The sequence below is a fragment of the Cheilinus undulatus genome, linkage group 20 (genome assembly GCF_018320785.1).
Source record: "Cheilinus undulatus linkage group 20, ASM1832078v1, whole genome shotgun sequence".
NCBI classification, from domain to species: domain Eukaryota; kingdom Metazoa; phylum Chordata; class Actinopteri; order Labriformes; family Labridae; genus Cheilinus; species Cheilinus undulatus.
Genome location: NC_054884.1, coordinates 12,795,326 through 12,809,500, shown reverse-complemented (window position 1 = coordinate 12,809,500; position 14,175 = coordinate 12,795,326). Strand labels below are relative to the sequence as shown.

Genomic DNA, 14,175 nt, shown 5'->3' with positions numbered 1-14,175 from the left:
GTCCATGTGGTCGTTTCCAGTGCTTATAAACAGTCTGTATGTTTACGTACACGGTTAAGTCATGTTAAAAGGTTATAGCATGGGTGCCACAAGCATGAAAAGGTGGTGGACAGTTTAGCTGCATTTCCAACAGGTGGTTCAGTTTGTTAATAGAGCATAGTTTGGTATGGTGAAAGAAAAAGTAGTTCACATTTTCTGAGTTGATTTAACACATTTTGAGTTTTAAGTTAACAGTACTCAATGATTTTAAGTGTTTTTTTTTGCAACTGTACTCAGATTATCTCTAATAATCCCTTAATGTGCAGAGTTTTCCCAGAATGTCTTGGGACATTGAACACTTTTGCACCATGAGTGAAGTTACTGACTCAGTTAGCAGAGTCCTGCCTGTGGGGATCAACTACAACATACAATGGATGGTATAGTGAACATGATGGATAAGGAATTTCTGGTGCATTTTTCACTTATTGTCACTGATGTTGAACCACCTTGGGTGGCATAAATGTTTAAGATTAAAGTTTGTGATAGAAATAGGGGAAAATTTACAGTAGATGAAGACCATGTAGCTTTGGGAAAAGTACTTAAACATGTTGTTCTGAGTGGATTTGAACATAAGTTTTTAGGTAGAGGAAAGTTTCCACTGTGCAGTTGAACTTATAAAAGTCTAGTGAACCCAACATAAATGTACTGATAACTCAGAAATCTATTTCCATTTGTTAATGCTCATAAATTAGCTGCTATATAGCCTATCAAATGGCAGAGACATAACAAATCTTACAGCTCTAACATATCCTGTACTGGGGCGAAGCCAGGAGTGTGGGACATCCAGGGTTTAGTCTAAAATTAGGAGGGTCCAGAGGCATTCTTTCCTAGAATTTATTTTGCTCAAGACGGTCAAAACATACTATTTTCAAGCTATTTTAACTCAAGTTCATATTGAATATGCCTGAAAATCAACACATTATTTGGGCCTACATAATGCAGTTCCACCCTTAATAAGGATCCTTCACAGCCAACATCATCATTATGAATATTATTGTTGTTCTCTAAGTGTCTTCATCTTCCCAAAACCCTTCTAAAAGATCAATAATTTTCTCTTCTGCTGCCTAAACAAATGGCCGGAACTATCAGCTGTTCATTTTTAAAGTGGCATCCCGCTGGCATTGGGCTAAAAACTTGTATATCCAAAACCACCACTTTTCAGGGACTGAAAAAACTACTATGCTTTTCAAATAATTCAGTACAGAATGGTCATAGTCAGCATCCTTTTGACACTTTTTATGGTTTAAAATTGGTTAAAACTGACTGACAGATATGAAGGGTGACCTATATCACTAACTTAAAAAATATAATAAAGTTATGAAAAATGGAGATACAAGGTTTTGGCCCGACATCAACGATAAGATGGAAACAGTAGAAATTTCAGTTCATAATTAGCGCTAATCTTGTGGGGCACAAATGTGGGGACTCTAGACATATTTAACTATGAAAATTCAGAAAAATGTTAAAAGCATCTTTTATAACACAGGGTGTGTATAAGCTCTTAAATAATAAAAAGAGTTTGATTCTTTATTGATTCATCTACAAGAACGATATTTCTATGCCGTGATCAGCAGGGTCCATTCTTTTATTATTATTGATTATAACACTCAACAGCAACACACGTTTTGAAGGCTTTTCAGAAAGCATTTAGGGCTCAAGCCCTGTCAGCCACCCTTTGCTCTGCCTGTGTCCTATACGCTTCACTTTTGGCATATATGCAATGCACATGATCTCCCTGTGGCCAAATCTGAAGGCAGACTCCTGCTATGCTTAACATTAGTGCTGTTTGACTTCAGGGTCAAAAACTAGTGTGGAAGCAGCTGAGCTGTGCAGAACACCTAAGTCCAGTTTGGGTCAGGTTGAGGAGAAAATCATTGTGGGTCAGCGGTTCCCCACCTTTTTTTTTTTTTTTTTTTGCTTGGAGCACCCACTACTTTTACTCACCTGAGAAAAGCTCAGAACCCCAAAGACCCTAAAAAAAGGTGACACACTGCTGTCAAAAGCATCTATTTTAATAGTTTCATTGATAGAAAACAGACCTACACATGTTCTTCTCACCAAGTAACCTTTGTATAAACTATTAAGTATCTTAATCATTATTTTAGTGAACATGTACAGATTTAGTTTTGACAGCCTCAGAGCACCTCTCCTGAGATCTTAGGCTCTCCATGGGGTCCAGGACCCCAGGTTGGGAACCAATGATTTGCCCAGCTATGAGAAAATAAAATAATTTCAGCCAGACCAACATGTTCACATACGTTTTAAAACTCCAGTTTTGGCTGGACTAACAATAATGCTACTTTCCCTGCATAGAAGTAGCCATGTTGTTTTAGGCTATAGGTGTCAGATGACACAATTAGCCATCAGCACGCTACAAAAACTCCTTTTAAAAAAATACAGTTTTCAAATCAAACATTATCCGTAACAAATGAATCCGCAGATAAACACGAGAATTTTCCCTACATGGGGAAGCAACCCTGACACGAACCAACAGTTCGTCTTAAAGGACACATAGCTAACTCTAAAACTTTACAACGGAAGTGAAGTTGAAAAAAAGCAAACCGAAGACTGCAAATAACGACTGCCGAGCGTCTTAATTTATGTGTAGCGGTTATCTAAGTCTTCATTCTCGTTGCTTCTCTGCAGAGCAGATGAGAGGCTGGCTACCCAGCACAAAAAACGGCCGGGCTCTGTGTCCTCGCGCGGCAGAGGAGGAAGAGTCTCGCGCACCGGTGTAGTGTGAGCGAAGAAAAAGGGGGGGGAGGGAGAAAAGAAAGGGAAGAAGGGAGCGAAGAAGGGAAGGTGGAAAGTGTCAGTCAGGAACGCTTCATTGCTCGAGGACAATCCTCGCGCAGGACCGGTCTGTTTCAAGAGCAATCAGTCAATCCGCATTAATTATCCGCGCGCCCCCCCCCCCCCGTCGTACAGTGGAGCTCGCGCTGGCACACGGACCAAAGGGAGGCAGGGGTGTGTGTGTTATGCTTTCTCTCTCTGCACACACACTCACACACCCAGCCCCCACCTTTTAAGTGAAAAAGAACCAATAAAAATCAGGCTATAAAAGGCTTTTCCTTGTCACTAAATAAATTAAATGCAGATTTCTGTTTTAAGTGGCGGAGCCCTTTTGTGAGCTGCGGAACAGGACTCTTTATTGTCCCTCTGTCATTAGTGCTGAGGGCACCACTGTTTGGGCAGAGAACGGGGACATTCAGGCATTACTGAGGGAGTATGGATATATATGTTTATTCATGCTGCACTATTTACACTAAATCAACATTTAGTGACAGTTAATGAACAATGTCCAACGTATCCCGAGCAGGTGGAATCGTTAAAAATGACGGCAATTTGATCCAATTTATCGTTGGCGCAAAACCCTAAAAATGCAAGATTGGTTATTTTGTGGACAATTTCATCAACATCCTAAAAAAATATTTTACAGTTTTGGTGAAAACTACATTATAAATGTTAACTGTTGGTAATTATTATTTCATGGTGGGGTCAGTATTTAGACTACATTTTTAGATGCATGATAATCATGCTAAAACTGATTTATTTATTTATTATTTTTCGATCTGATTCATAATGCAAATAAAGATTAAGCATACACATTTTAACGTCTCTCTACCAGGCTGAGTTTTAAAATCGTTTAGTTATCTAAACAGAGTCAGCGCTAGAAAGATTTAGTTACCTATTGGTTTGTTTCATGCACACTTTGACTTTTTAAAGATTGATTTTGAACATTTGTGCGTCTGCTGATTTTTAGTGAATTTGTTCTTGTTCATATGGCTGTCTGCGTGTGTGTGTGTGTGTGTGTGTGTTGGGGGGGGGCACGTGGTGGCTGAAGCCCATTGCAGAGCTCTGCAGGGTTCAGGAATGCAGGCTGCTGTGGAAGGAGTGAAAGAGAGTAACGATTATCAAACGTGATGAATCTGCTCTCTTCAGTGTTAACTTGGTGTGGATTATAAATTTGTCGATCTACTGCATGGATCTGTCCTGCTTCCTGTTCATAAGCCTCTGTGTGTTTCTGCAGACCAACCTGAGTCTCCTTTGTCCACTGTGGGTTTTGTTAGGGGCTGGACCAAAGCAAAGCAGCGAGGGAACCGTTTTTAAGTTTTCAGGTGCAAAGCTGCAGCATTTCTACACTAATACACACACACACACACACAAATAGCCTACATATATACTGTACATGTATCAGCTGTATCAGAGGCTATTACAATTTCCAACGTTTCAAAGGCGCCTTAGTTCAGATTGTAAATACATATGTGTGTGTGTGTGTACATTTATATATGTGTATGTATATAAACACACACACACATATATATAAAACTTAATAACAGTAATCGACATTCTGAAATAATGCTGCTAATATATATATATATATATATATATATATATATATATATATATATATATATCTGTCAGCACGTGACAAAAATCCCAAGTGCTCTGAATTTTTAGACATAATCCATCCCTTAGATCAACACTATCTGAGATTGATTAATCTGCCCTTAGTCTCTCCTCTTGTCTCCGTCCAACGAGATTGGAACTTGTGCAATCTTTTCAACTGAGTATAAATCTGTAAAAGCTGGAGTATAGAGCTGTATCATAGGCCACTAACATCTACAGCGTTGTCAGAAACACCTTGCTTCTGATTGTTTAATTGCTGTAATATTTAAATTTCCTCTATATATGATTTTGATGACTTTTGATAAGTTGCTGGTTGTGTATATTTTAAGCCATTTACTGTTTCCATTTGTAGAACAAATAAAACAGAAATATGTATGTAATGACGTCTAGTTTTGCATTTCTGACACAATAAATCACCTATTTTACCATCATAGTTGACCCATCGTTGCAGCTGCTACGTCAAAGCGGAAATGTCCACTTAATTATTGAACAGTTGGCAGTAAAAAGTTAGAGTCACCATTTAGGCATATCAGAAAATAAGAGCCGAGTCCTGCTGTCAGTGTCTTCGATGTTTTACTATGTGGGTTATGAAATATCATAATTTGAATCTAAACAGATCTCTTTTCACCGTCTATTGTCGACAAAAACTTTTCTTCTCCGTGTGAAAGGAGCTCCCTCGAAGCAGCGCTGTGTCTGTTTTCCGGTTCGTGTTGCCGTTTCTCTCCTCCATTTTCTAAACACAAAGTTGTTATTGCACCATTCCGTGGATCTAGCCTCTGCGTTTAATACAACGTGTAATTTCCCCCCTTTTACCGTATTCCCTTTGATTTAGTCACTCTTGACTCTCCTTTTGCTCTGGGGCCAACGGGGTTCGCCGTGGGGGGCGCCTTGAAACCGCCCCTCCTTATCTCCTTTCATCGTTCAGCGCGGGGCCGCCTTGAAACCGCAGGGGCAGTAATTGCTTTTTTCAGGCAGCCCAGTGCGGACTGGCCAGCAGCCAATCAGAGCCTTGTTTACACTCGGTGATTGACAGCGCTCTGGCAACGTGCCAGCCAATCGGGAGGCTCGCGGAGCCAAAGCCCCTGGTTTTAACCCTTTGCCTCCTCATATAAACAAACCTGGACGGGAATATTAGCCTATAGCAGCTCATATATTTCGACATGGAAACACACAAGCCCATATCCTTCCACTTTTAATTGGCTAAATTAGTGAACCGTGCGCGAGGCTAACCCCGGGGACAGTAATGCTTTCAAATTACGCAGTGATTCAATTTGCTCGTGTGTGTGAATGTTTCTGTGTGTGTGACACACAAAGACAGGTAAACAGACATACGGACAAGAAATTAAAAATCTTGAATTAACTGATATTTTATTTTCTTAAAATAAATGTTTGGAAAGAGCCCACAAATGCACAACATCCCCTATTCATAACCCTTTCACTACAGTAACCTATGTCACTTGTTCCTAGCTGTTTAAAGATAAACTCCCTCTTTTATTTAGAGCATAACCTGCACTATTAAACATTTTTCTGGCTTTGCCAATGTAGCAGAGCACTGGATTTTATAAAACCCTGCTTTAGATTTACTCCCAGTATCCCAGTGGACCTATTATCTTATATCAAATTTACACTAAACTTTAAGCCTAACACATTTATAAGCCATAAACTTCCCTTATCTTACTCTGCAAAAATGCCTTGCATTCACACAGAGCCTGCATGGTCCAATAAATGACTTACAGATTTTGGAAAAAAGGGGATTTATTTAGTAAAACACATGCAGTGGGGCGAATTTTCCCTAAAGGAGCATCAATAAAACCATCACATCATCTCTGTCACTGAGCAAAATAACGCCTCACTCTGCGCACATTTGAACCGAGCTGCGGTGGGATCACACAGAATAGACTAGATGCTGTTTGCTCTCCACCAGTGATCAGAAAGTGGAGGCAGCTCCGCACGACTCCGGCTCCTCTCCGCCGAGCAGTGCCGCCTGTCTCCTCGCATTTGCTTGTGCACGCAGCGCGCCGAAGGGCTGCAAATCAAACGCCCGCCGATTTTTCCTCCGCGTCTCCGGCTGCTTCCGGATTGGCTCGGGGTGTCAGCCAATCGGAGCGCGTGTTTACCGTCGAAGGGGGTGGTGGTGGTGGTGGAGGAGGTAGGGTGTGTGTAGGAAGGGTGGGGTGGCGATGGTGGTGGAGGGGGAGGGCGCCTCACGGGCACGCTTTCGTATTGTCGTTCTCAAACCAATAGGCCTGCGCGTTCACCCCTCCCTCGCGCACACACCCCTCCATCCTCCACCTCCTCCTCCCGGCGTGTCTGAGTCTCCGGCTGCATGAACGAGCCTCGATTCACTACAAGCCTGAACTTCTACGATGCGTCTCTCCCATACCTCAACTGAGTGCACGGCTCAGTCTGCAGCAGCATAGGATGTAATCAATCCCACATGTTTCACCTTTGCGACTCGGGGATTTTCACTTTGAATATTTTTCTACTTTCTCTTTCATTCTACACTACTCACCCAGAAATGGATATAACTCACCAGTAAGTAACACATGATGTTACAGCTTTGTTTTTATAATCTTTCGCAAATGTGCTGAATGTCGATTTTTTATAGTTACGGCTGCACGCAGGGAATTTGATCCATATTTTTCCTTTTATTTTGAAGGGGTGCACCTATTTCACAATATACCCCAGTTTTATTAACTGTCATACATTAAGAGAATTAAATAGTATAATAAGGCTGCCATGACTGCTCTTTGCCTTACCAAGCAATCATATTTGGATAAACTTCATCCGGTGAATGTTTTTCACCCTTTAAGGAAGCATTTATCTAAGTATTACGGTATTTTTAAAGGCTTTATTCCCACTGCTTCGTCCAGTGTGAAGCTCCGAGCTGTTCGGCGATGTGTGTGTGTGTGTGTGAGTGTGTGTGTCACTTTCTGATTTGACCTCCCTTCACAGCCAAATTACTTGTGTGTTTCTAATGCATTCCCCATTCTTGCTTTTCATCGTTTGCCTATAGTCTTATGCATTATAAATTATAGATAATTCTTTGTTTGTTTCCTGGTGTGTTAAGGCTTTTATGTGTATGTTAGAGAGGGAGGTAGACTGAGGCAGTTTTATTGCAAACTGCAGTGCTCCCTCCCCTCTGTCTCCCCCCTCTTTCTCTCGGTATGACGGCTGTGCAGACGCCGGGCTGTCTTCAGCTCAGCTCGGCTTGTCTCTCCTGCTTAACCGGCCTCTGAACGTCCGGATTTACAGTCCTGGTTATTCTTTGTGACTTTACTTTATTGCTAAATTGTTGAAGGCAATAAAGTGGCCTCTGAGCCCGAGCCACTTTGAAAATGAATGCCTTTTAATTCCCTTTTGTCCAAATGTGCACATTAAAGATTCAATAGTTTTAGGTCAAAAAGCTCCAAACGCGTTTTTGAATAGAAACTTCAATTGCTCAAGAACAAAAAAGAAAAAAAAACCCTGTTCTTTCCGGATTTTCTGCCTTTTGTGTTCGGTTCATGTTGTGTCATTTTGAGCAGTATTGGACACTTTTGTTGGAGGATTTCATGTGGAGGTAGTTTGACCCTTTGCGGGGGAGTGATGGCGAAGGTGTGTGTGCGTAAAGGGAGGCGTGTGCGTGACAGTTTGGGGGGGGGGGGGGGGTGCAAAAGGAGCAGGCCACTCAACACGCGCACGCACAACAGCATATCCACAAATGACCATTTTTCTCTCAAACTGTTACGCACGATCAGCTCACGTCGTTTTGTTTGCGTGGCGCGAGATAACACAGGATTTAGATTCAGGTTGTTAAATGTAGCCTGAGTGGCTCTCTGTTGACGTGGAATGTAAACACGGAGGGACGTGTGTTTACAGGCTGGAAATTTAAAAATGTATAGACAAATGTCAGCCGAGAGTGGTGCATGATTGATGTCCCGTAGAGAAGGGCCATTGTTTCTCACAGCCGAGGGGACAGGAGAGAGTCCATTTTGCCTTCCCAGTGCGCGTGCAGCAGCCTGTTTCTCTCCTTTTATCTTTATTTTCAATCCTACATGTATAAAAAAATATAAAGTGTTCCCCACACTCACTGGAGAAATTAAATTATTACCATGCACTCGTGCGTAAAGGCAAAAAATAACGGATTGCTTTTGGATATTTGGATACGTTTGATATTTTAGTGGTTTTACGCATGACGCACGCATACACTCACATTTGCAGTCCCTGCCTGAGCTGCTGAACTTTCGAGATCCCCCCTCCAAATACAATTCCTGAAAGTTGGAGTCCTTGAGTATGTGTGCGTAAAGGAGACCTGAATCCCCAAGCTCATGCAGTCCTACATTCTCCTGCACTTCATAAGCCCCCTGGTCCACCAGAGCATTTGATATTTTCTTTGTTCCTTTATCGTTGATTCCTGGGAGGTGCTATCAGCATCTACACAGCGCTAGATGGACGTGCCATGCATCGAAAGGCCTCATAGATGGACTGCCGAGGTGTGCATGTATGCGTTTGCCTCTCTCTCTCCCTATCTGAGCGTCACATGGAGCCCTATTTAAGTAAATGACCTGGGCTATAAGGCATACATATAAAGTCGATGATTTCCGAGTCTATTTCACTGTTTATTGCCTCGCTCTTTCGCTCTGGAGCAGAAAGGTGATGTGATTTGTGTTTGTGATTACAGTGTAGCCTACATATACTGTAAATGTAGCAGAGATGCATGGTGTTTTGCCATTGCCAGGAGGCGAGGGGGGCGAGGAGTTGATGGAAATGGCTGTTTTTAGCCGTTTCCATTAAAAATAACACAACCACATGAATGAGAATCATGACAAAAGGTGCAAAGAACAAAACAGCAGAAATTAAAGGTGAAACGAGTTTGGGGGATAAATAAAAACAGGGATCTGTAAAGTCAGATTTAATTTATTTACGCCATAAATCAAACACTATTGATCCAAAGCAGGAATGTGTTTGTGTGCGCAAGGCTGCTGGCTTTTTATGTCCCATGTATTTCTTGAATTGTGGAAATAAATAAAATCTACAACGACAAAGCGTGCAACATGCACAGTAATGTACAGCAAAAGAAGTATCTGTTTACATAAAACACGGTTCCAGTGGTGTTCTTTCTGTCTGCTTCTGTTTTAAAGCTGGGATATTTTGCGTAAAAATGCCCCCTTGCACACTCGCTTACCTTCATATTTTAGTACGGGAGCCCCCGAGGTCCAGCTTGTTTATGACCAACTCTTGTTCTCTCTAAAGACCTAACAACTCGTCCTTCATCGGGAGAGGCTTTTCCCCCTTTACCATGTGAACTCTTGTGCTGTATATGCACCATTTGTTTGTACCTGAACCAAATCTTCCCCTTTCCTCTCCATTCTCTGCGCTGATAAAGAAAAAGCTCCCGTGTGCATTATTTGCATTGGGTTTGGCCACAGGATGAAGAAGAGGAGGAGGAGGAGGAAGAGGGTTGCAAAAGGCTTCTCTGTTAGGGGCAGTGATATGTAGGCTAGTGAAGGTAAATCCACAGAAAGTCAGCTCAACCACCTTTTTCCTTCAGGACAGCCTTCCTGTGCTGGGAGAAGTCGTGGTTAGATACCGAAGTGGTCAGAATTACGCGCAGATTTTGTTCCCTACAAAGCGTATTTTAATGAAATTGCTTTTGTTTGTCCAAACATGAACGGCGACTGTCTCTCACTCCAGCCTTTTCTTCAGCTCTACATCCCTGCCTGACTCATTATTGTCAGCGCTTTGACGCGTCTCCTGCTCTCTCTTTTGTAGGACATGACGGGGACTCAGTTTCTACCCTGCAAAGCCAAAACTCCGCTCAATGCGAGGGGAGCCCGAAGTTCATAAAAGGGATTATTTTGCATCTGGGTGCCTGAGACCTTCGGTGCCTCCGGATTTTACTCTGGGATTTGGGATTTATCGCTTCTGAAACCGGGATGGAAAGCCGAGATTTCGCTCCTCCGCACCACCTCCTGACGGAGCGGAGCGCGTTGGTTCACAGCGCCGCGTCTCGGATGGCGCCAAGCGGACACGGCTCCGTGCAGCACCCCGCTCACTTCCAGCCCGGGAAGTACTTCTCATCCCACCTCTCCATGGCTCCGCACTCAGGTCAGTTTTCAGTGCAGCCCTTTTCATGCGAGTGAATGACAAGTGTGTGTTCAAAAACAACCTCTTTTGTTTGAAGCATACGTTCTGCATATTAAAAACTTGGAGAAGCTCTTTGGGACGGGCCGCTCTGACTTTGTAGACATTAAGAAATCAGTGTGGTTTATGATTTACTTAATTTAACGGTCTGTTATTGTTTTGGCTGCTGTCTTTATGTAACATAAAAATTAATACAATTTACCAGCTTGGTTTTCACTCTGGCGTAACAGCAAAACTTGACTGGGTTTACATCTAAAACAAATTGGATAAAAATAAATGTAAGGTTTTATTGAAGCTGCCATAATGTTGAAAATATTTAGCAATATTCTCCTTCACAACTCTGGGATTATTTCCATTGGCGTAATCTTGTCATAGATTTATATGGTTTCATCAATTAGTAAAGTACTAATCATTACCATTTTGATGTAATTAATTAGAATTGGGTAATTCCACTGCTTACATTTCCCATTCAACAATACATTAAGGCTATTATCTGAGCACGTCCCTTGTTTCCAAAGTATCTCTGAGGCTCCAGTAGTCAATGTTTGTGCTGGTTCGTACTGGTCCCAAACTGGGGGACGTATTGAAGAGAGGACGGGGAGCTCTGGCTAATGGAGGTGGGGGTAATACCAGAAAATCCGGTTTCTATATCGAGCGGGGACGTGACGGGGTGCGAATGGGTTGACAGTGCATGCATTAGATTTAACAAGTAGCTTTGGTATCCTGTCTCAATAGGAGGGGGGGCTGGTGGGGGTGTGTGGAAGGTGTGTGTGTGTGTGGAAAGAGAAATGAGAGAGAAAGAAAGCCTTTGCTCGTATTCATACAGTGTCTATATACTGGACTAACCGGATGAATGTATGTAAACGTGCCCGATGAGAAATCTCATTAATTATCGTTTGCTAATGCGGCGGTTTCTTTAAATAGAAGCTAATACTCTGGTCTATGAATGATATCGTCTGCTGCGTGTAGGACCCACACATCCTCTGTCTGTACTTATCTGCATATTCATAAGTTTTACACAAAAGCAAAACCGACCAAGACGTCCGTTTAAAGCATTTTAACTGAACAGCTTAGCAAAATAAACCATTTCCGGTGAGGACGTTAAACTCCTCTGTCCTGTGCTTGAAGTTCCGGTTCCGTTTTGGAAACGAGCTGGATTAAAAATAGGCTTTTTTGAAAGTTTTTGACTTAAAAATGTTTTCACATTTCACATGACCCCACTTTCAAGCTTCATATGCTATTTTAAGCAGGTTTCTAGAAATACTTTAATTGTATACCTTATTTAATATATTTTTTGTCTTTCGTCACGTCATTTGAGTCTTGTGAACGATTAATTTCGAAAAATACACTTTAAAACGAATGATACAAACATACATGATTTATACAGTCGTTTTCTAATTATTTACGATTTTTTAAAAATATGTATTGTCAATCTACATATTTTATTTTTAATCAACAAGATAAATACGTTTCTGTACGTGTTATGGAAACACAATATATTACACATCCATCTATGATAGTGCGTTACATATTAAATAATTAACATAATTCTAGCTCTATAAAACACTATATTTTAATTAATCATAAACTGATTCAAAATGTGCAATTTATTCCTCATTAATAAAACATTTTGTATTTGTCATGTCCTGTTTGAATATGGTTGAAAAGATTTGCCAAATAACGTGATTTCTTAAGATAATGGAACAAAAACATGTATTTTGCGTAAGAATTTAAACAGATTATCCTCCACTTTGACTGATACTGCTCCACGCTGACAGGTATTATGCTCCAATTTTAAAATGATTCTGTAACGTTGAAAGGGAAAAAAGCGTAGTAATGCAGGGTGATAATGCTATTGAAATATATTCAAGAGGGCCTCTCACTGGGTCTCAAGGTGCATGACACTGTATTGAGATTCCAGATATCCAGACTCTCCATGCATGTCCCTGATGGGGTTTTGACTGACATGATGGGCATAGAGGATTGTTGTTTTGGGATGGGGGGTTGGGATACATTTGAGTGTGTGTTTGCTGGGAGGTTAGGATGGGGGTTACCTTTGTGCTTGCCCCCCTTAGAGATTCAGAAAGCTGTATGCCTGGCCCTAGGCCTCAGCACAGGGGGTAGATATGATGTGGGGTTGGCCATACCAGGGCAGGAAGGGGGGTTGCGACGGGGGGTATGTTTCAGATCTTTGAGGGGAGACGCACACACAAAGACACACATTTTTTCACCTTCTCACTAGACAGAACTGAGCGTATCACTTACAGAAATTCAAAGTAAAAAAAAAATCTGTCTGTTTCTTCATTTCCCTGAAAATGTGCAATCCATCAATTTGCCGAAGCCTCTTATTTAGATCAGCATGGTGTCTGCTTGACTATGGTCGCGCTTGACAAGGTGATGGAATGACAGGCACATACCGACGCCATAAGACGCAGCCCCCATTTGATAAAACCCCACAATGATATTACACAGGCGTTTAGATTACTGATAGGAGCACTGGGAAAGCCTTTGTCTCTCTTTCCCCTCCCTTTGCTTTCATTACACTCTCTCCCTCTTTCTTCCCCTTTTTCTGTGATGTTAGCCCCTGGGCAGCAGTTGTGCAAGTCAGTGTGTAGTTGTGAGTGTGTGATTAAGGTAAGGTTTAGCCTGCAGTAGCACAGGTGTGCAGTATTATGGAGGGCGTGGCAGAGCTTGTCATTGAACAGGTGTGTTACTTCCCAGACAGCAGACGGTTTTTGTTTACACGGCCGTGTATGTGTGTGAGATTGTGTTTGTGCATGACCTAGTAATGCAGACGGATGGGCCTACATGTGTGCACAAATTCACAGCTGCACACAAACACACGAGCCTTAATGGGTTTTCTATTTCGCAGTGTGCATTTTAGTGCTTTTTCAAGGTAGAAAAAAAATCTGACTGTTTTGGATGAACTCTCTCCTACTCCTCTTTCTGGCCTCCCTTCCTGACCTTTATCTACAGCTTTTCTCTTCTTTCCCTCCATTAACTCCTCTCCTTTAACTCCTCTCCTTCTTCCCGTTCAGTCTTGTTGGTAAGGAACAAGATCCTTTAGTCAGATTCTATGTTTCTTTGCAGATCATGTGTGCACCTACAAAGGTGTGTGTTAGGTGTGTTGCATGCAGCCGCTTCATCCATTCATCATAATGCTGTCTGTCTCTTCTCTTGGAAGTTTTTCGGCTTCAGCTTTGATCGGAGATCAGACACACCCCCTTCACACTCCTACCTGCACACACACCTTCAAACACAAATGAGTAGCAAGATGTAGAGATCAAAGATGATGATTATATCGTTAGCCTCACAGCATAATTGCCTAAATCATATTTTAAAGTTTTCTGAAAAAAGAAGAAAAAAAAACATTTTGGCAAACATGTAGGATTTTATTTATTTATACTTTAACAGTAAATTCTACCAGATGTGTGAACAAATTTCTTAAAAAAGAAAGCCACAACAAGGACTACAGAACAAATAACAATGACTTCATAGATAATTAATAGATGGCTAAGGCATATAATGATTATGGACCGAAACAAGCACTCTGATTGGCTGAGGATATAAGCAATAAGGCGCAACGAATCACAATTTAGC

The 14,175-nt window shown here is 41.6% G+C and overlaps 1 protein-coding gene across 1 annotated transcript in view; it reads left to right on the top strand.

The window, feature by feature from the left end:
* The first annotated feature begins 6,814 nt into the window (after positions 1 to 6,814).
* bahcc1b (BAH domain and coiled-coil containing 1b) overlaps positions 6,815 to 14,175 on the top strand; it is a 102,934-nt gene continuing 95,573 nt past the window's right edge. Inside the window, exons 1-2 of the mRNA XM_041815493.1 lie at positions 6,815 to 6,984; positions 10,204 to 10,539. Coding sequence (XP_041671427.1) covers positions 10,368 to 10,539 — 172 coding nt within the window. The 5' untranslated portion in view covers positions 6,815 to 6,984; positions 10,204 to 10,367. The remainder of the gene's footprint in view (positions 6,985 to 10,203; positions 10,540 to 14,175) is intronic.